The sequence below is a fragment of the Dendropsophus ebraccatus genome, chromosome 2 (assembly GCF_027789765.1).
Source record: "Dendropsophus ebraccatus isolate aDenEbr1 chromosome 2, aDenEbr1.pat, whole genome shotgun sequence".
Classification (NCBI taxonomy): Eukaryota; Metazoa; Chordata; class Amphibia; order Anura; family Hylidae; genus Dendropsophus; species Dendropsophus ebraccatus.
The window spans coordinates 158306112-158327577 of NC_091455.1; the positions used below are offsets into that span (position 1 = coordinate 158306112).

At 44.1% G+C, this 21466-nt stretch overlaps 2 protein-coding genes across 2 annotated transcripts in view; both read right to left on the reverse strand.

Annotated features, from left to right (window-relative positions):
* The window catches only part of LOC138784192 (sodium-dependent neutral amino acid transporter B(0)AT3-like), a 138162-nt gene extending 137581 nt beyond the window's left edge, over positions 1-581 (reverse strand). Inside the window, exon 1 of the mRNA XM_069959702.1 lies at positions 564-581. Coding sequence (XP_069815803.1) covers positions 564-581 — 18 coding nt within the window. The remainder of the gene's footprint in view (positions 1-563) is intronic.
* A 9647-nt stretch (positions 582-10228) lies between these two features.
* SLC6A19 (solute carrier family 6 member 19) overlaps positions 10229-21466 on the reverse strand; it is a 37172-nt gene continuing 25934 nt past the window's right edge. Inside the window, exons 7-12 of the mRNA XM_069958582.1 lie at positions 19938-20066; positions 17535-17691; positions 16463-16667; positions 14570-14729; positions 14296-14458; positions 10229-13239 (exon numbers count right to left, since the gene is read on the reverse strand). Of these exons, the coding sequence (XP_069814683.1) occupies positions 13027-13239; positions 14296-14458; positions 14570-14729; positions 16463-16667; positions 17535-17691; positions 19938-20066 (1027 nt within the window). The 3' untranslated portion in view covers positions 10229-13026. The remainder of the gene's footprint in view (positions 13240-14295; positions 14459-14569; positions 14730-16462; positions 16668-17534; positions 17692-19937; positions 20067-21466) is intronic.

Here is a 21466-nt window from a genome sequence, read left to right on the forward strand (position 1 = left end):
TCACCCAGCAATGTCCCGGCACCAGTCACCGCAGCTCTCTCCTTCTTTCCCCCAGCAGCAGCTCAGCAGCGTTCTGTGGGGGAACGGGCTTGGAGATGCTGCGGGGGGAAGATGGAGAGAGTAAGGCTGATCGCAGGGGGAGCAGGGCACAGCAGCGTCTGCTGCATGCTGTCCCCCCTGCGGCTGCCGGACCCAGGAGCGGCGGCATCACAATGATGATGGGGGAAGAGAGGAGGTGAGGGGATGATGGGGGCAGAGGAGGTGAGGGGATGATGGGGCATCGGGGGGTCTAATCGGGGCAGAATAATCCTTTGCAGACCTGAGAGGGATCCGGGCAGCTGTCAGTGAACCGGGCCGGCGAGGACCCCCATCATCCCCTCACCTCCTCTGCCCCCATCATCCCCTCCTCTATCACCCCCATCATCCCCTCACCTCCTCTGCCCCCATCATCCCCTCCTCTATCACCCCCATCATCCCCTCACCTCCTCTGTCACCCCCATCATCCCCTCACCTCCTCTATTACCCCCATCATCCCCTCCTCTGTCACCCCATCATCCCCTCACCTCCTTTATCACCCCCATCATCTCCTCACCTCCTCTATCAACCCCATCATCCCCTCAGCTCCTCTATCAGCCCCATCATCCCCTCACCTCCTCTATCTCCCCCATCATCCCCTCACCTCCTCTATCACCCCCATCATCACCTCCTCTGTCACCCCATCATCCCCTCACCTCCTCTATCACCCCCATCATCCCCTCACCTCCTCTATCACACCCATCATCCCCTCCTCTGTCACCCCATCATCCCCTCACCTCCTCTATCACCCCCATCATCCCCTCACCTCCTCTATCACCCCCATCATCCCCTCACCTCCTCTATCACCCCCATCATCCCCTCCTCTGTCACCCCATCATCCCCTCACCTCCTCTATCACCCCCATCATCCCCTCACCTCCTCTATCACCCCCCTCCTCCTCTCTCCCCTTCACCTCCTCTCACCCCCACCACCTCCTGTAACTGTTCTGGGGGGGACCAGCCTGCCTCTACCGTGCCTTCTCCCTGTGCCCCCCACTGTTCCCCGCCCACCCCCCCAGTTGCTCCTTCTGCCACATCAGCTCCCCCCCGTCACCCCAGCCTCTCTGCCCCCTGTCACCCCAGCCTCTCTGCCCCCTGTCACCCCAGCCTCTCCCCCCCAGTCACCCCAGCCTCCCTCCTCCCTGCCACATCAGCCTCTCCCTCCTGTCACCCCAGCCTCCTCCAGCCTCTCCCCCCTGTCACCCCAGCCTCCTCCAGCTTCTTCCTCCTAACACCCCAGCCTCTCCCCCCTGTCACCTCAGCCTCCTCCAGCTTCTCCCTCCTGTCACCCCAGCCTCCTCCAGCTTCTCCCTCCTGTCACCCCAGCCTCCTCCAGCTTCTCCCTCCTGTCACCCCAGCCTCCTCCAGCTTCTCCCTCCTGTCACCCCAGCCTCCTCCAGCCTCTCCCCCCTGTCACCCCAGCCTCCTTCAGCCTCTCCCCCCTGTCACCCCAGCCTCCTCCAGCTTCTTCCCCTGTCACCCCAGCCTCTGTATGTGAGTGCATGTATGTGCTGCCTGCATGAGAGTGCTTGAATGAGATGCCTGTATGAGAGTGCATGAATAAGCTGCCTGTTATGAGAGTGCATGCACGTGCTGCCTGTATGAGAGTGCATGTACGTGCTGCCTGTATGAGAGTGCATGTACGTGCTGCCTGTATGAGAGTGCATGTACGTGCTGCCTGTATGAGAGTGCATGAATGAGATGCCTGTATGAGAGTGCATGAATAAGCTGCCTGTATGAGAGTGCATGAATAAGCTGCCTGTATGAGAGTGCATGAATAAGCTGCCTGTATGAGAGTGCATGTACGTGCTGCCTGTATGAGAGTGCATGTACGTGCTGCCTGTATGAGAGTGCATGTACGTGCTGCCTGTATGAGAGTGCATGTACGTGCTGCCTGTATGAGAGTGCATGTACGTGCTGCCTGTATGAGAGTGCATGTACGTGCTGCCTGTATGAGAGTGCATGTACGTGCTGCCTGTATGAGAGTGCATGAATGAGATGCCTGTATGAGAGTGCATGAATAAGCTGCCTGTATGAGAGTGCATGAATAAGCTGCCTGTATGAGAGTGCATGTACGTGCTGCCTGTATGAGAGTGCATGTACGTGCTGCCTGTATGAGAGTGCATGTACGTGCTGCCTGTATGAGAGTGCATGAATGAGATGCCTGTATGAGAGTGCATGAATAAGCTGCCTGTATGAGAGTGCATGAATAAGCTGCCTGTATTAGAGTGCATGTACGTGCTGCCTGTATGAGAGTGCATGTACGTGCTGCCTGTATGAGAGTGCATGTACGTGCTGCCTGTATGAGAGTGCATGAATGAGATGCCTGTATGAGAGTGCATGAATAAGCTGCCTGTATGAGAGTGCATGAATAAGCTGCCTGTATGAGAGTGCATGAATAAGCTGCCTGTATGAGAGTGCATGTACGTGCTGCCTGTATGAGAGTGCATGTACGTGCTGCCTGTATGAGAGTGCATGTACGTGCTGCCTGTATGAGAGTGCATGTACGTGCTGCCTGTATGAGAGTGCATGTATGTGCTGCCTGTATGAGAGTGCATGAATGACATGCCTGTATGAGAGTGCATGAATAAGCTGCCTGTATGAGAGTGCATGTACGTGCTGCCTGTATGAGAGTGCATGTACGTGCTGCCTGTATGAGAGTGCATGTACGAGCTGCCTGTATGAGAGTGCATGTACGAGCTGCCTGTATGAGAGTGCATGAAAGAGCTGCCTGTATGAGATTGCATGTACGTGCTGCCTGTATGAGAGTGCATGTACGTGCTGCCTGTATGAGAGTGCATGTACGTGCTGTCTGTATTAGAGTGCATAAATGAGATGCCTGTATGAGAGTGCATGAATAAGCTGTCTGTATGAGAGTGCATGTGCGGGCTGCCTGTATGAGAGTGCATGTACGAGCTGCCTGTATGAGAGCGCATGTACGAGCTGCCTGTATGAGAGTGCATGTACGAGCTGCCTGTATGAGAGTGCATGTACGAGCTGCCTGTATGAGAGTGCATGAACGAGCTGCCTGTATGAGAGTGCATGTACGTGCTGCCTGTATGAGAGTGCATGTACGTGCTGCCTGTATGAGAGTGCATAAATGGGATGCCTGTATGAGAGTGCATGTACGAGCTGCCTGTATGAGAGTGCATGAATAAGCTGCCTGTATGAGAGTGCATGTGCGAGCTGCCTGTATGAATGTGCATGTACGAGCTGCCTGTATGAGACTGCATGTACGAGCTGCCTGTATGAGAGTGCATGTACGTGCTGCCTGTATGAGAGTGCATAAATGAGATGCCTGTATGAGAGTGCATGAATGAGATGCCTGTATGAGAGTGCATGAATGAGCTGCCTGTATGAGAGTGCATGAATGAGCTGCCTGTATGAGAGTGCATGAATGAGATGCCTGTATGAGAGTGCATGAATGAGAGGCCTGTATGAGAGTGCATGAATGAGATGCCTGTATGAGAGTGCATGAATGAGATGCCTGTATGAGAGTGCATGTACGAGCTGCCTGTATGAGAGTGCATGTATGTGCTGCCTGTATGAGAGTGCATGAATGAGATGCCTGTATGAGATGTCTGTATAAGAGTGCATGTACGTGCTGCCTGTATGAGAGTGCATGTACAAGCTGCCTGTATGAGTGTACATTAAGGATCAGCAAATGTGCAGCAGTAGCGAAACCCTTCCCTATGCTCGGCCGTCAGCCGGCTGCATTAGAGCTCCGCTCCAGGTGTTTGGAAAAGCTGGATACAGTCCTTGGAGAAGCTCCCCAGAGCTGTAACCAGATTTGCTAGACACCTGGAGCGGAGCTCTAATGCAACCGGCTGACGGCCGAGCATAGGGAAGGGTTTCGCTACTGCTGCACATTTGCTGATCCCAAGTGTACAGGCATGAGCTGTGAGTGTAACAACAATACTTTGTGCATTCGGGGGATGGGCGATGAGAAGTGCGGGAGGTGAGTGTGGGCAGGCGAGCTGTATGTGGTTTTGCAGCAGGTTGAGGTGTATTAGAAGGTTCTGCAGCAGCTGAGGTTTATTTAGAAAGGCTAGGGACACGCTTGTATCTGTACTGCTGTGCAGACAACAACAAAATGGCACTGCCCGGCAGTACAGATAATAGCACCTTTCCCCTCTTTGTTTCCCTGTGAAAAGAGGAGGGAGGTGCTGATGTCACAGCAGTTGAGCAGGGACTGCATCTTTTTTTCAGCATCCGTCTTTCAGGCTGCTTTTACCAGCAGTTTCCTAGTGGAGCTCCCCCTGGTGGCCATCACTGGGAAATATGGCAAATTAGATTGTTAATTTTTCATATTTCCTTACATGAAAAAAAATGAAAAACTTGAACATGAAAAATGAAAAATTAACAAAAAAAAATAACAAATTCAGTTTTAACACTTTCACTTTTTTTTTTTCTTTGCGACACATTCCCTTTAAGTCTACTTTTATTACTATAGTCATGCCTGTCCTGGAAACTATATGCACTGCAACTGTTTACTGTGTAATCCCTATTACTCTCAGGTTCATGTACATCCTGTATGTATAACTTTGTGCAGTGGTATGCAAAGGCTGGTGATCACGTGACCGTGCCCCGTGACCATGGTTCCTCCAATGGCCGTCTAGCTTTGGCCAGGAGTACCATGTGACTTCCCCTTTCTGCGCAGTTCCGTTCTCTACCTCAGAGAGGACAGAGGTGTTCCTGTAACCCTCTTAACCTTCAGAAGGGTGGCTGGTGCATTGCTGTAGCAGTTCCTGGCTGTCCGCCTGCTCAAGTGCCTGGAGTATCCTCTCATCTGGGTGTCGTTCCTGTTCTCTATCTCCTCATCAACTCAAGATATTTACTGCAAGTACTCTAATCCACCCAGCCTCTCTATTCCTCTATCACTACTACTCCCATCATCCGGCACGTTTCACCTCAGCCTATGTAGCACCACCTTTGCTCTGTCTGTTTAAACCTGCTATATACCCGGTTGCATCCGGAAGAGACTGTTGCTACCAGTTACCTCAGTTACAATAAACTTGTAACCACCGCTGTTACTGAACCCTGGCATTGGTGTCCCTTATCTGGTGCCCTGACTAGGTACAGCGAAGAATCGCATGCCCAGTATCCCGCATAGTACCGCAGACCGGCCTACAGCTGTGCCACCCTCGTGCCAGTACCGTGACAACTCTATACCCTGCAGCTGCCCCGGTTTCTGCCTGCTAGTAACACCTGCACTGCGGAGTGGCCCTCACGGGTCAGGGTGTTCTCTTGTTCTCTTGTTCCTGATGTCAGGAATGTGCCTTTGCGCTCCTCTGTTAGGGGTGTGCAGCGCAGAAGGCACTGAACCTGGTGTAAACAGGGCTCTGTTTTATTTGTTTAGCCACACCCACCTTGACTCTCAGCCTCTGGCAAGGATAGGGTTACTGTGTTCTCTGCAAGCTGATTCCTGCAGCTGAGCAGTCTTGTGTACCCTTGAGTGGCAGGTGCCTCTGCCAGTTAGGCTGTTTGCTATCTGAGCGCCGGTCCAATGGGGATATGGACCGGGCTCCTTCATTTCATAAACAGTCTGTGTGGTTAGCAGCAAGTCGCTGGCTATTAATGTGTACTCAGCTAAGCGTTCTGTCTGTTTCTGGTGTATCTGCTCTGACTGTTGCCTGTTTATTCTCCTATCTAGTCTGCCGCCTGCCCTGACCTATTTTGCCTGTCCCCGACTATTCGACTGTTTACCGATTGTATTCTTTTGTTTCCCGCTGTTACCGACCCGGACTGTTGACCTTGGCTTATTGTGTTTGTTCGTTTGTCTCCGTTTTGTGATCCACCTTAGCAGTAAAGGGACTGTCAACGTGGTTGCTCGCAGTCACCTAGGGCTGTCTTAAAGCAAGTGTGAAGGGACAGAGGGCGGGTCCAGCTTAGGGCTCACTGTCCATGTCTTGTTTCCTACATTGTTGTGCCCATCCCTGACACATGAGTTCAGTTTTTTTCACAGACCTGCTGATAAGTTACTCGGATAGAGGATTCTTCCTACCCAAGTGCATTATTTTACCCTGATACAGCAACAGGCGCAGCTGCAGGCCCCAGATACAGAGGCCTCACAGGCATTCCAGCAGCAGGGAAGGAAAGCCACTACCAGATCTGGCCTAGATGACAATAATGAATGGTGGTCCTCTCAATCCACTACCTCAGAGAGGGAGGACTTGCCTATTCTTGCTGATGAGTAATGGTCCTGCTTTTTACAATTCATACCTATGAAAGAGGATTTTCTTGTCTTGATTGAGGAAGTGAGAGAGACTTGTAAAGCTGTCAGGACCTCCAATCTATAACTCAAAGAATGGAAATGCTGGAAGATGATCACGATAATACACGTAAATACATCATTGACCTCTAGCCTACGGTTAATCCAGCACTCTGCTATTTGTGAATGCCAACGTTAGCTGGAGGACCTGGACAATAGGGTGCACAGGCAGAACATCCGGGTGAGATGTCTCCCTGAAACAGTCCATGATGGTGACCTTAGGAACACCTTAAAAATGATAGGGAGGCTCAGGTGGCCCTAACAGTTAAAAGTTAAAGAGAAACTTTTGGTCCCGCATCCCTCAATCCCTAAACTCTGTGAAATGGTAAACATACGTAGTTTGTAAACATATACATAGTGGTAAACATAAAAGTTTGTATGGGGTGGGTGTGGGGGGTGACATAGGGTGGCCCAATCTGTCTTATATGCAGGGAAAACTTATGGGGGACTGGCTCTAATGGCTGGCTGCCTTGACCAGCATTTACCAAGTGGACTAAGATCGAAAAATTGTGGACCCCATCACACCACCGTGTGGTTTGGTCTGGTCCCCTGTTCCCCCTGACTTGCCAGTCCCACTTCTAAACCTGATGAGACCCACTGGGGACTTTTGGGTTAAAAGTAGATCTCACTATTCATTGTGATTAGAGCTGTCAGCTACCTACTGCATATACATATGATGCGATTTTCTCCATTGCAGACCGCAAAGATGTTTCATTTTGCAGACATTGTCAGCCAGTTCACTCGGCAAGTGCTGCCATTATAGGCGCTCAGAGACCAGCTTGACCTTCCGCTTGGTGCTGCGGCTTATCATAAAAAAAATCTCATATTAGGCTGCAGGCATAACAGGATATTAGACCTTTTTGGAAGCCTACCTTTTTTAACAGCTTTGTAAAGGTACTCCCTAGACTAAAAGGTTGATCTTTGAAATCTCTATCTTTATTAACTCACCGCCACCAGACTCAAAGCTCTACCACAATTATATGACAAAATGAGAAACGCATTTACAGAAAACAATCCCAAGGTCATTGTGGCAGATAATCTGAACCCAAGCTGCCAAACCGTCCTCGTGTATTTCTTTTATTTCTGGTATCACACGCCTGATTCTTTACATCGTCTTTATCCGAGTATGCCGAGGCAATGTTGGCGTTGGGCTAGGGACTCTCCTCCACATATTCTGGGACTGTCCAATGCTAAAGCCTTATTCTAGGTTTGGTGGCCACACTGCTCGGCCAAGTAATACCACTACGATCGCTTACCAACCTTTTAAATGTTCCCCCTCAAGAATATGCGTAAGCATTCGGCCAGTCTGTTTCTCTAGAATGTTAGGAGATTGGAACATATGTCAGCCACGCATAAGGGCAGGGTTGAAAAATTCCCTAAAATCTGATCCCCATGGGACGAGTATTATGAACGGTCACATTGTACCTAGCTTTAAGGGTTCTGTGTTATGAATATAAACCCTTTTGTGTCTGTCTTCTCTTAGTCTTCTCCTCTGTATTTATGTTGATTCAAGTTTAGTATACGGGCATGCGAAGAGTCCTGTTCTGGAGGCATTGTAAGTCTGGTGACTAACTGTTGGACTGGGGAAATTGCTACAATGCTCATAAAGGACTGTTGGAAGATGATTACCTTGGACTGCCCTTCTGCCCTTAGTAACGATTCATGGTGTTTTTTATGTGTTTGCTTGGCTGTGCAGCAACTTACTTTATATGCTGTGGATTTACTGTTGGAAAAATGTCTGTTATTTTCGCAATAAAGATCGCATTTGAGCGATAATCGTTCCATGTAAACACAGCAAACGATCAAGCAACGAGCGAAAAATCGTTCATTTTGATCTTTCAACATGCTCTCAAATCATCGTTCGTCGTTCGCTAAAAATTCGCAGATCGCTTTGTGTAAACAGTCTTTCAAAGATTCACCCTATGTAAAAGATGGGCTTAAGCGATCTTAAAAAGGATCGCAATAATGATTTTTCTTACGAATTTTCTTACGATTTTTCGAACGATTTATTGATCATTATAAAAACCAAATCGTTCCTTCAAAATCATTAAACGAACGATTGGGTGAATTATCGCTCCGTGTAAACGCAGCATAAGGCATATGTGCAGAAAAACTGTAAGTAAGGCATGTGTGTCAATAGCTCTCTGTTCTGTGGCAACGTGCCATTGTGCATGTTTCTCACTGATACACCTACAGTTGAAGGCGGCACTATATATATGCAGTAATAGGACAACTACCAACCATAAGTTGCTAAATATTCTTATTCACCTAACTTGTGGCATTTTTGTCAACTAAGGAAACGAATCGCTTCGTTTGTACTGTAAATTCGCTCATCCCTAATATATATATTTCCTGGTCGTCCTACGGCAGCACACACTCACGGGTTAATGGATTCCCGTTGACCCGGACAGAAGAGGGTTAATCTAGCAATTAAACACAAAATAGATTAATCCAAATACCTGGTGATCCCTCTATAAGACAACTGAAGAGACCACAGGGCACTGTATTTTTTTCTCTTCTTGAACAAGAAGAAAGGCTGCATGCCTCTATACATGCTGGCTGTGGGTCCCTGGGGTTTATATATTCGGCCGTATACTGGTGTTATGACAGCCCCTCAGCCGACCCATGTGCTTTATTGCACCATAAAGACAGACCAGCCATGGTACAGTGCTTTCCGCACTGTTTCTATATGAGGTAAGCTTTTGAAACTACCTTGTTTAAGTTAGTTACTGATTCAGCTCCTCCTGTAACATTTGACTGTGTTCCGCCTCCTAAGTCCACCTCTTGTTTCCATCTCCGATGTCTGGCTCCTCTATCCCAGGAATCAAGTCCCAGGAATCAACTTCCAGCTTCCTGCCCATGCGCAGGGTCGTGGCGTCCGGAAGTTGATTCTGCGCAGGCGCAGGGCTTTAAAGGCCCGCGATCTCAGTCAAGGGACTGCGCTCAGCTTGGGCAGCAGATTCCTCTGTTGTTTAAGGCAGCCTTTTGCTTAAAGTATCACTGCCGTTTAAATTTTCTTTGCAGAAATCAATAGTACGGGCAATTTTAAGAAACTTTGTAATTGGGTTTATTAGCTAAAAAAAATGCATTTTTATAATAAAAAAGCAGTTTGAAGCTCTCCCCCCTGACTTCATGGTTATCTTATGGAGAGGGGAGGGGTGGAGGGAGATGAGGCACCAAAACAGGACAACAAAGAGTTAATTTACCGCTAAGCTATCTCCTCTGACAGTCAGCACTGACGTCTCTGACCTCTGAATACAGCTTTCATGCAGCTCCTGGCTGTGTTATCCTTTGTTCTCTGCTGCTGACTAATCTCCCTCCTTCCTCCTCCCCCCTCCCCTCTCTATAGAACAGACAGGGGCATGTCTGATGCAACAAGACACAATTTCCTGATAATTTGCAGTGAATAGAAAAAAAGGAGGGAGGGGGACCTGGGAAAAGTCTTTTTGAATGCAAATAATGGCATATTTGCCTAATAAACCCAATTACAAAGTTTCTTAAAATCGCCTGTACTATTAATTTCTGCAAAAAAAAAAAAAAAAAATGACAGTGACTCTCTGTGTGCTTCAAGGAGCAGTCTCAGTTTAATTCCCCCTTTTTTCTGTTATCATTGCTTTTGATATCCAATGAATGTTTGCTGCCGTAGGTTGACCTGGAAGTATAAATTTACCTGAATTTTTTATTTCCTGGAGTCCGTAGGCAGCACAATATACCCTTCCAATAAATTCTATTGCTGCATACCATAAAGTGTCCTGTGGTCTCTTCAGTTGTCTTATAAAGGGATTACCAGGTGCTTGGATTGTGTACTGGAATAATATTATATATTATATGTTATTAATATGATATAACCTTACTTTGTTAGATAAGAAAAGATGCACCAAAGTCTGTAAAATAAAACTTTTATGAGCCTTTGTGTAAAATTAAAGGTTTAGTATTGTTTCTCAGCAGGTTTATCTATGAACATGTAAAATAAAGTTCAGGCAACACATTTTAATTAGCATTAATTTGCATTAACAACATTCATCCACCACCATGTACATGACAAATAAAAGCACCAAGTTTATTCTCATTTGTATTTCTTTCTTGAGCCAGGGATTAAGTAATATTATAGAAACAATAGATGTTTCGGAGTATATATAAAAACAATTCCCTTGACCTTGAACGCTACATGTAATTTATACATAATGTACAAAATGACTTAATGTATTCCATTGTTTTATTCAGCTGTTCTCAACCTCTTATCGTAGTATTTAGAGTATTTATAGTAGTATTTATTAATGTATACATGATGCCTGCATTGAACAACCGTACACATTAATAACAGGTTTATGCAGCGCTACAAAAACATGGCCATTTTTTCCCCACTCTTGTCTCCAGTTCAGGTGTGCTTTGCAATTAAGCTCCATTTACTTCAATGGAACTGAGTTTCAAACCCCGCCCAATCTGGAGACAAGAGTGGGGCAAAAATGGCCATGTTTTTGTAGCGCTGGATAACCCCTTTAAAGTTTAGTTTTTTTTTCAGAATTTTTAAAATTCTAGTCACAGTATGCTACAATATTCAGAGCTCCCTATACATGGACTTTTTATATGTTTACCTAGATATAAATTAAACAGTTGCATTTATGTCGGGCCATAAATCATTGTGACGTAAGAAGTACTATAAATTTGTATATTTGTGTAACTTTATGTGGGTCAAGCTGTTAAAGAATTGAATTAATGAAAATATGTGTACATATTCTTATGCAAAGGTTAAACTAATCTATATTGCCTGGACAGCCCCCACAAACAGTTGGTACCATCTGATGTGTGCATCAAGGCATGTCTGGCCCAGGGGGCTTTCTTTCCCTTGCGGCCACAATTCAGGTTAAAATCAACTTTTATTTGGCTGGCATGGTGCAATGGGGTATCGATGAGGTGGGGCCTAGAACTTCTGTACCCTAGGCCTGCAGCACCCCCCTCTCCACCTTCATCCAGCCCAGGGGCATGCTGAAAAAGAAGAAGGCCCAAATAAAAGTTGATTTTACTCCAAATACCGGTCCCAGGGGAAATCCAGCCCCCTGGACCTGACATGCTTTGATGCGGACATCAAAACAATATCAGAGGTGTGGGATGTCCTTTTAAAAATAGTATTGAGCACGTTCTGTTAGGGAGCGTTACTACTAACAATAAACCTATAGATAAAGCAAGCCTGTGTCTAAAGATTCTGTATAGCAAGCAGAGATATTGATATACACTCACCGGCCACTTTATTAGGTACACCTGTCCAACTGCACGTTACCACTTAATTTCTAATCAGCCAATCACATGGCGGCAACTCAGTGCATTTAGGCATGGTCAAGATAATCTCCTGCAGTTCAAACCGAGCATCAGTATGGGGAAGAAAGGTGATTTGAGTGCCTTTGAACGTGGCATGGTTGTTGGTGCCAGAAGGGCTGGTCTGAGTATTTCAGAAACTGCTGATCTACTGGCATTTTCACGCACAACCATCTCTAGGGTTTACAGAGAATGGTCCGAAAAAGAAAAAACATCCAGTGAGCGGCAGTTCTGTTGGTGGAAATGCCTTGTTGATGCCAGAGGTCAGAGGAGAATGGGCAGACTGGTTCGAGCTGATAGAAAGGCAACAGTGACTCAAATAGCCAACCGTTACAACCAAGGTAGGCAGAAGAGTATCTCTGAACGCACAGTACGTCGAACGTTGAGGCAGATGGGCTACAGCAGCAGAAGACCACACCGGGTGCCACTCCTTTCAGCTAAGAACAGGAAACTGAGGCTACAATTTGCACAAGCTCATCGAAATTGGACAGTAGAAGATGGAAAAACGTTGCCTGGTCTGATGAGTCTCGATTTCTGCTGTGACATTCGGATGGTAGGGTCAGAATTTGGCGTCAACAACATGAAAGCATGGATCCATCCTGCCTTGTATCAACGGTTCAGGCTGGTGGTGGTGTCATGGTGAGGGGAAAATTTTCTTGGCACTCTTTGGGCCCCTTGGTACCAATTAAGCATCGTTGCAACGCCACAGCCTACCTGAGTATTGTTGCTGACCATGTCCATCCCTTTATGACCACAATGTACCCAACATCTGATGGCTACTTTCAGCGGTATAATGCGCCATGTCATAAAGCTAGAATCATCTGAGACTGGTTTCTTGAACATGACAATGAGTTCACTGTACTCAAATGGCCTCCACAGTCACCAGATCTCAATCCAATAGAGCATCTTTGGGATGTGGTCGAACGGGAGATTCGCATCATGGATGTGCAGCCGACAAATCTGCGGCAACTGTGTGATGCCATCATGTCAATATGGAACAAAATCTCTGAGGAATGCTTCCAGCACCTTGTTGAATCTATGCCACGAAGAATTGAGGCAGTTCTGAAGGCAAAAGGGGTCCAACCCGTTACTAGCATGGTGTACCTAATAAAGTGGCCGGTGAGTGTAATTACTGACTATAAAACTGAACTTTTTGTTGTTGTTGTATAAAGCAGACACTGATTTTGTAATACAGGACTGTGCTTATGCTGTGGCTGTTCTTTTTCCATTCCATCCTGTTTGCTTTAGTTCCATTCTGTATTCTTCAGCTGGAGTGATTTTAAGTTATAATAAGAGAGGATCTTGGAAACATAATATTTTTTATTTTTACGAAATGTCAATAAAGTAGTTTTCTCCACGTTGTAAACCTTACATCTTGTATTTTGTATCACCGTTAACAGACACCATAGATGCAGCATTCATAATGTCTTGTTGGTCATCATCTTTCTTCTTCACACATCTCATAATAGCTATGACAATGGCAAACCCAGGTATTACTAAACTTGGAACTCCAGCAAGAATTACTATTATTGCGTACACCCAATTAGGAAAAGATTGTTCCTTTGACTTTGGAAATTCTGTCTGTAAATGAAGGATATAAAAAAAATCATTTGTTTATTTTATAGTTATTATTTACCCATTTATTACCTAAATATTTCTGATATTTGTTTGTGTTTCTTAATGTGATACAATAGCAATTCTATAAGCTGGCCTTTGAAAGTCTGGCATGTGCCACTAATAATCACGTTTTTCCAACATGCACTATTCACAAGTAGATTTTTTTAGTTCTGCAGATTTAAAGTTCCTGAATATCAGACAATTTTAGAAAATACACCCATTGCCAAAATAAAATGCATCCAGAAAGAAATGCACACCCTGCTTTCCAATAAAATAAAAGGCTCTTAGAGGTTACTTTTGGGCAGTGTGCCTCTTTGTGACAGACCACTGACTGCTAGACATGATCTAGTTGAAGGCCATTTGCCAAGTTCCACCATCCAGACAAAGGTTGTAGCTTGACTGAGAGGTGGCCCAACAGGGTACTAGACTCTCTTTTCAATTGTACAGTTTTCACCAACAAACATATCCTTTTCACTCAAAGGCTGTGTTCACACAACAAATTGTTTTATGACAATAATGGCCGTTGTTGGCGATGAAAACAATGGCTGTTCTCGTCATAAAAAATGTGTTGCATTGAAATCAATGCAAACAGCGGCTGTTGTTTACACAATGTATTAACCAATGGGCGCTGTTCACTACCGCTGCGGAAATAATTAACATGTGAATTATTTCCACCTGTAGTTTATGCATTGTGTGAACATAGCCTAATATTGTAATCACACAGGTAAAGTTTCATTTGAGAAGGGCAACTCCTTCTTTTTGACAATAGGCATACTTATATTTAGACTAAGTATCCTAAACAACGTGAATTTATGGTCCATCATGCAGCAAAATAACATAACCTTTAGGCTATCTTCACACATTGTTTAATGTGTCCGCATTTTGATAATTACGACCATAAATAATAATCATTATTTGCAGCTGTAAATATGAATATACGGCCATATTTTAACTTGAAAAAACGTTGTGTGAATATACCTTTATTTCATAATGTGAGACATTCCCTGGTGAGATACTTACATATTCAGGATCCCAAGTTATGTATGAAAGTTTTTCTGTAACTGTAACTACAAAATAGAATATGAATATCGCAAGCATAATTAGAGGACTGATAACTCTCCAAGTGGCTTGCCAGAAAATGTTTGGTTTATGACCAATCATGAATTTGATGTCTCTGTTAAACCTAAAAATGTAAAAAAAAAAAAAAAGAAAAATGAATAACAAGTTGTATTATTTGGTATATTGGCTAACTTTCTTATGAAAATTTTACTTTGGAAAGTGTTCAATAACATACCTGTCTATTCCATATATATAAACAACGGAAAACATCTCACAAAAAGCTATAATCAACAGTGGTATGGATCCAGCAAAATCATCAAAAAGAGCCAGCCAATAATTCCCAGACCTCAACACAAATATAAGTGCAATCAAGAATGAAACCACACATATTGTCCCTAAAAAAAGGGGGGAAAAAACATGTTTAGTATTTTTCCACTTTTAATCTCTCTCCCTCTTCTTACATATCCACAACTCACTGCACAGTAAGGCCAGGTTCACACAGTGTATGACACCGTCCGTTGTGTGACCAGGCTGTGTCAAAGAACGGCTGGTGTCAGTGAAGTTCATCCCTGCTGATACGGCCGGGATGAACTTCATTTGTGCTGAATTGGGATGTGGGCGTATCCATGTGTGCCTGCATCCCAATTCACCATAGCACACAATGGCCGAAACCGCACTCTCCATTGTTTAAACTGACAGGTCTGTGTGGTCGCTATTCAATCAATATCGGCCGCACAAAACTGACATGTCAGTCTTCCTTGCGGCCGATTGGAATCCCGGACGGAGTGTATACTATGTGTATAAATTCCAACTGGGATTCCCTCTGACTTTTATGGCAATCTATCTTTTGTATTAATCACGGCCATTGTTGCAATTTGCAACAACTGCCTTGATTAATCCAAAAAATATGTTGTGTTAACATAGCCTAATGTAGCAGCAGTATGGAGAAACATCCTGCTTAGTGAGTATACTATTTTGGAGCAGTTCCTTATAGTTTCCTGATAGGTGTTTTGAGAAGGTTTGATCGAACATCGGAAAAAGCTAGGTTAGATCGAACTCGAACCTAGCCGGACCTTCCGCATTTAAATGCTGATGCCTTCACGGTCCGTGTGGAAGGAGGAGACATCCCAGGGACCGCCTGGAATTCCAAGATACAGCTATTACCTAGGCTGAATCCCAGAATTCCAGACGGTCCCCCGGATGTCTCCTCCTTCCGCACGGACCGTAAAGACATCAGCAATTAAATGCGGAAGGTCTGGCTAGGTTCGAGTTCGATCGAACCTAGCTTTTTCCGATGTTCGATCAAGCCTAGTTTTGAGGAGTGTTTCCTGCATTACATATACTTCTTACATAGAAAATGCTGAATGCTATGGGTATGGCGTTTTCCAGCATTTTTCTATTTACTTTTTTAGGACTTTAGAAAACCTGCATGTTTTAAATGTTAAAAAATTTTTTTTAAAACCTTTATGATCTGTAGCGGTCCTCACAGACCCTCACAGATTGTAAGATAGAATAAATGTTTTTATTCTGTACACCGACACTCCAACTTACCCGTCTTCATAGAGACTCTGTCAGTAGGTTTAGGCTGTCCTATCTCAGGGTAACATAAATTAGTGACAGATAAGCTGAACAGAATGATGTATCACTTACCCCAGCATGTTGTTTTATTTTCAGTCTGACACACTGCTCTCTGCTGACATCTCTAGCTGAGACAGGAACTGTCCAGAGCAGGAGAGGTTTTCTATAGGGATCCCCATAGAAAACCTTTCCTACTCAGAAGAGTTCCTGCCTAGGCCAGAGATGTCAGCAGAGAGCACTGTGTCAGACTGAAAATAAAACATTTCTTGCAGGACATATAGTAGTTAAAAAGTACTGTATGGGAAGACTTTTTAATAGAAGTAAATTACAAATGTATATAACGTTCTGACACCAGTTGATTTGAAAGAAAAAAATTTCACTGGACAACCCCTTTAAGGTAGAATAAACCTAGTTACAGATTCCCTTTAATTTGATTTTAGCAAAATGTAAACATCAAACCAAGCCCTTTTAAACTTTAGCATGCATGTGCTGCACATGATTTTCATATGTGTATATACAATGGCACTCATAATTGGAAATAGAAATATACCTGTGACAACTTCTTTTGGCCATGATTTTGGTATTATTTTTAAATCCATTAATGGTACTAATACGCCTTCCATATTGCCAAACATAGAAGAAAGCCCCAAGCAAAAAAGCATTATAAAGAACAAAACAGACCAGAGAGGGGACACAGGCATTTTTGTAATGGCCTCAGTGAACACAATAAAAGCCAGTCCTGTTCCTTCAACACCCTGCAGAGTGTAACACATTACAATTAGTGAATGTACTTTCAAACATACAGTAGAGGTCATTAAAAATAATGTAAATGAAGCACACAGTTTTTTTTTTTTTGTTGCAATATTTTTTTTAAATATATGGTTTTTATCATTATTTTATAAAATACAAACACAAGCATTCCAAAAGTAAATTTTTTTCATAGTCTGCCTCAATTTGGTCCATTTTAAGGCTAAGTTCACACTATGTAAGTTCTGCAGAAATCACGGCTGTTGTTACAGCGGCCGTGATTTCTGCGGTACTAACGTAGTGCTGCAGGCTGAGGGAATCCCAGCTGGAGTGTATACACATAGTAGAAAACCCTGTCAGTGCACACGGTGGAGCGAGCGGCTCTATTGTGTGGTGTGGGAAGTTCTGATGCGGGCATAGCCTAAGAAAGTATTTCATTTGTCCCAGAACCTCAGACACAGCTGGAAGTGAAGGTTGTAACTATTTTGCCAAGAGATGTTTCGCCACTAGTATAAAAATGTGAGTAAGGGATGTCATGGGTTTATTTCGGGCAACCTGTTTGGATTAGAGGGAGTCTTTGGCAGGGAAACTCCGTATGTGGGATGATGTATGATGTTAAAGTGCATCTCCTGCCACCTCTCATTAACTACTGCTATACATAATACTTTCCATTCTTTGAGGATTTGGTCCACTAAGGTGGAAGTTCCACATTTCCAATTTTAAGAAACTAAATCATACCAACCAGTTCTATATATTTTAGCTTTCTGGACTTCCTCATAACCAGGACAGTTTACGGCAGTGAGATATTCGGAATAATGGTCACACCAAAATATTGTAGATGGCAGTTGAGCTTTAAAGAAGAATTAAAATCTTACCCCAGATAGAATGGCATTTAGGTCACATGTTGGAAGCTGAAGGGATGTAACCACCTCTGGTTGAGTCTGATTAAAATAATTCAGCATTTCGTTATAGTTACTGTCAGTTATATTTCCCTCTGGCCAATCAAAAGTATTAGTAAGTGCCAGGATGTTGCTAAAACAGAGTAGAAGGTACATGTTACATAAAGACACCTGAAAATATTAGCTACAGTTATTTAATGGTATGTAAAACAATATAGTTTTAATACTGAGAAAAGACAGTTTATTCTGTCAGCCTACTGCCCTAAAATGTTGATTCAAAAGAAGGTAAAATAAAAATTAAGGCCACATTCACTCACTGTATTTTTGCTGTAAATAACAACCGTAGCTGCAGGTTGCAACAATGGCCATTGTTTATTGACAGCGTGCGATTACATTAAAGTGTATGGATCCATGGCCGTAGTGTATATACACTGTATACACTACGGCGGTTGTTCACTACGGCCGCACAAAATTATTGACAGGTCTATTTTTATGGCTGCAGTTTGGTGAGCAGCAGCTGTAGAAAATAGGTTGTGCTTATAGTGTAAAGTACAGGAATAACTAAGATTTTCCCTCTTTTGAATTCCATTCCTGGCTTTGGCTTCAAAAATCTGTCTGATAAATCTCTCTGTGTAAAGGTGAGACACTGCTGCTGCAGCCGCTGATTGGCTGAGCAGAGACTCTTGCAGCCGCTGAAGAGGCCGCAAGCCGGGAGGGTAAGTTTAACTCCCCCACATACAGAGCACAGTCTAGCCCCCAGGGCGTTAGGTGGGGATGTTATGCATCCCCATGGGGTCCAAACTATTCCCAATATGCTGTCCTGTGCTCACTGTGCCCCTCCCGCAAGAAAGGGGTTAAGGTTCTCAACTAGGGATGGTCCGAACCGAGTTCGGTTCGGGTTCGTACGAACCCGAACCCTCGGTAATGATTCCCACTGTCTGCCCACTCCGTGCAGCGGGTGGATCCAGCGGGAGGACCGCCTGGAAAACAGGGATACAGCCATAGCCATAGGCTGTATCCCAGGTTTCCAGGCGTTCCTCCCGCTGTATCCGCCCGCTCCACGGAGTGAGCAGACAGCGGGAATCTGCTGCCGAGCGAATCTGCAGGTTCGGACCATCCCTATTCTCAACCCTTTTCTTGCTGGGGCTCAGTACAATCTGGACCTCAGGGGGTTAACCATTTGGGTGACAGACTGTAAGCAGCTATCTGTACAGATGCTGCATACTGTAAGGAGCAGAGCACCTTTCAAAATGACACTTTTTTTGGGTCTCTCCTTTTTGTTTTTCAGATATTGGTATCCTGAGGATTACATCAGATTGGATATTTCTTTTTAATAATATAGTCAAGGGGTGTGGGGGCATGTTGGACTTCAATTAAATTATAAATTATATTATTTCTTTTTTTTGTTTACCTTACAGGCTTAGTAGTTAAAGCCGTCTGATAGACAGCATCCATTACTAAGCTGGTAAAATTGCACTAACCACCCGCACCCTGCCACCCATTATTACCCCAGTACTAAGCGCCACAGGGGTACTGGGGAGAGCTGGGTACCAGTAGTCCCAGAGCATCAAAAAATGGCACTCCTGGACTGGAAGGTGGCAGTCTGGTATTATTAGACTGAGGAGGACAAAAATAAAAGGCTCTTCCCACCCTGGTACTACTAGGCTGCTGCTATTTGGTTTTCCACCTGAATGATTATGGAAAATAGAGGAACCCTAAGCACCTTTTTTTTTCAATTATTTATTTTTAAAAGAAAAAAGCATGTAGGGTTCCCCTCTTTTCCATAACTATCCAGGTGGAAAACCAAATTGCAGCAACCTAGTAGTATCAGGGTGGGGACGGCTGAGGAAGTCTGTGTTCTAGTCCAAACGCCGACTTATTAAAAAAAAAATAACATAATTACACATAAAGGGGGAAAAAAACAGAAAAGCCAGAAAAAACACACATAAAACACATTTTCCACGAAAAAATGCCAATATCATCTTTGATTGTAATTTTTTCTGGCATATTTAGGGGGCCAAAAAAACACTACAAAAAAAACTGTGTGTAAAGCTAATGTTAGGCCATCAATATCAGATCAGTGGAGGTCCAGTGTCCAGAACCCCAAATGATTAGCTGTTTATTAACCAGACATTATGGGGGACATTTATCAAACATCTACCCGAGGCTTACGCCAGGGAGAAGGTGCAGATTCGCCCCTTCTCCCTGGCGTACATCTCCCGTATGCCCTGCTCACCCGATGGGTGGGCTGGGGGAGCTTGGGGGGGGGGACGAGGTGGGGAGGAGGTGTTTGTTTCAAAGTTCCAAAATACTTTTATTACTTATATATTGGACATATGGTAGGATATTTGGTAAATGCCTGTTTTATCCAAAGCTTACCCGGCAAGGCACTCATCATATTGGGCTGTAGCACGGAATCCAATGATAGAGTAGATAACAGTGGCAGCATATACGGATGTGAAGCCATTAATGACAGAGATGATGACTGCATCCCTTTCACAATTATTACTATAAAAGAGGATAGAATAATTTGTGACAGTTTCTCCGGGTTTGTTATATGCCCAAAAATAAAATAAGCTTTATCAATAGCACAAACATTCATATATACATGCAATAGAGGTCAGGAATTATAATCAAACTTCTATGGAGAAACAGTATTTGGCAGAATTTTTATTAAAGTTTTTCTGAGCTGTCAGATCCTAGTTAACCCCTAGGGGACACAGCCAGTTTTCATTTTTGCACTTTCATTTATTCCTCCTTGTGTTTATAAGGCCATAGGTCGTGCATTTTTCCACCTAGATGAGCCCTTATTTTTTGCACCACTAACTGCACTTTGCAATGGCAGATGTAATTTTTGCCTAAAACATGCCGTGAAACCAGAAAAAAAATTATATGTGTGGTGAAATAAAAAAAAACCCACAATTTTTTTTATTTGGGGGGGGGGGGGGGGTTGTTTTTACGCCGTTCCCCTAGGGTAAAACTGACTTGTTATGCATGTTCCTCAAGTTGTTATGATTACAACGATATGTAACTTGTATAACTTTTATTTTATTTGATGGCTTTTTAAAAAAAATAAAAACATTTTTTAAAAAAATATATGTTCCTTAAAATTGCTCTATTACCATGCTTATACTGTTTTTATCCTTTGGTCTATGGGGCTGTGTTAGGTGTCATTTTTTACGCCATGATTGGGCATATGCGACTTTTTATTCACTTTTTATTAAAATTTTTCAAGATTTGATGCAACCAAAAATGCGCAATTTTGCACTTTGGAATTTTTTTAAGCTTACACTGTTTACCGTGCGAGATCTGGATTGTGATAATTTAATAGTTTAGGCGATTACGCATGCGGCGATACCAAACATGTTTATTTTATTTTTTTTATTTATAAAATGGGGAAAGGGGGGTGATTCAAACTTTTATTAGGGGAGGGGATTTTGTATTAATAAAAAACATTTATTTATTTTTTTACACACATACTAGAAGTCCCCCTGGGGGACATATAGTATTACTACACTGATCTCTCATTGATCAATGATATCTGTGCTCTATTACTTTCGGCTGCTGCAGCTGAAAGCAATAGAGTGCCGAGCCGGGATCAGCTCAAATAAGGCGCAGACCCCAGCCCGGGACACATGCAGGGATCGCCCCTCCGTGATCGCGTCACGGGGGGGGGGGGGTGCTGGGGGATCCGCCCACTAGACTACCAGGTATGGGGCACAACAAGTACCTAGATGCAGCTGTCAACTTTGACAGCTGCATCTAAGTACTGAATTAGTGGACACGGCAAACGAGTTTCTAAACCCTACCCAATCTGGAGACAACAGTAGGGGGAAAGTGGCCATGTCTTTGTAGTGCTGGATAACCCCTTTAACTTGTCCCCTATCCACAGGAGAGGGGATAAGTGA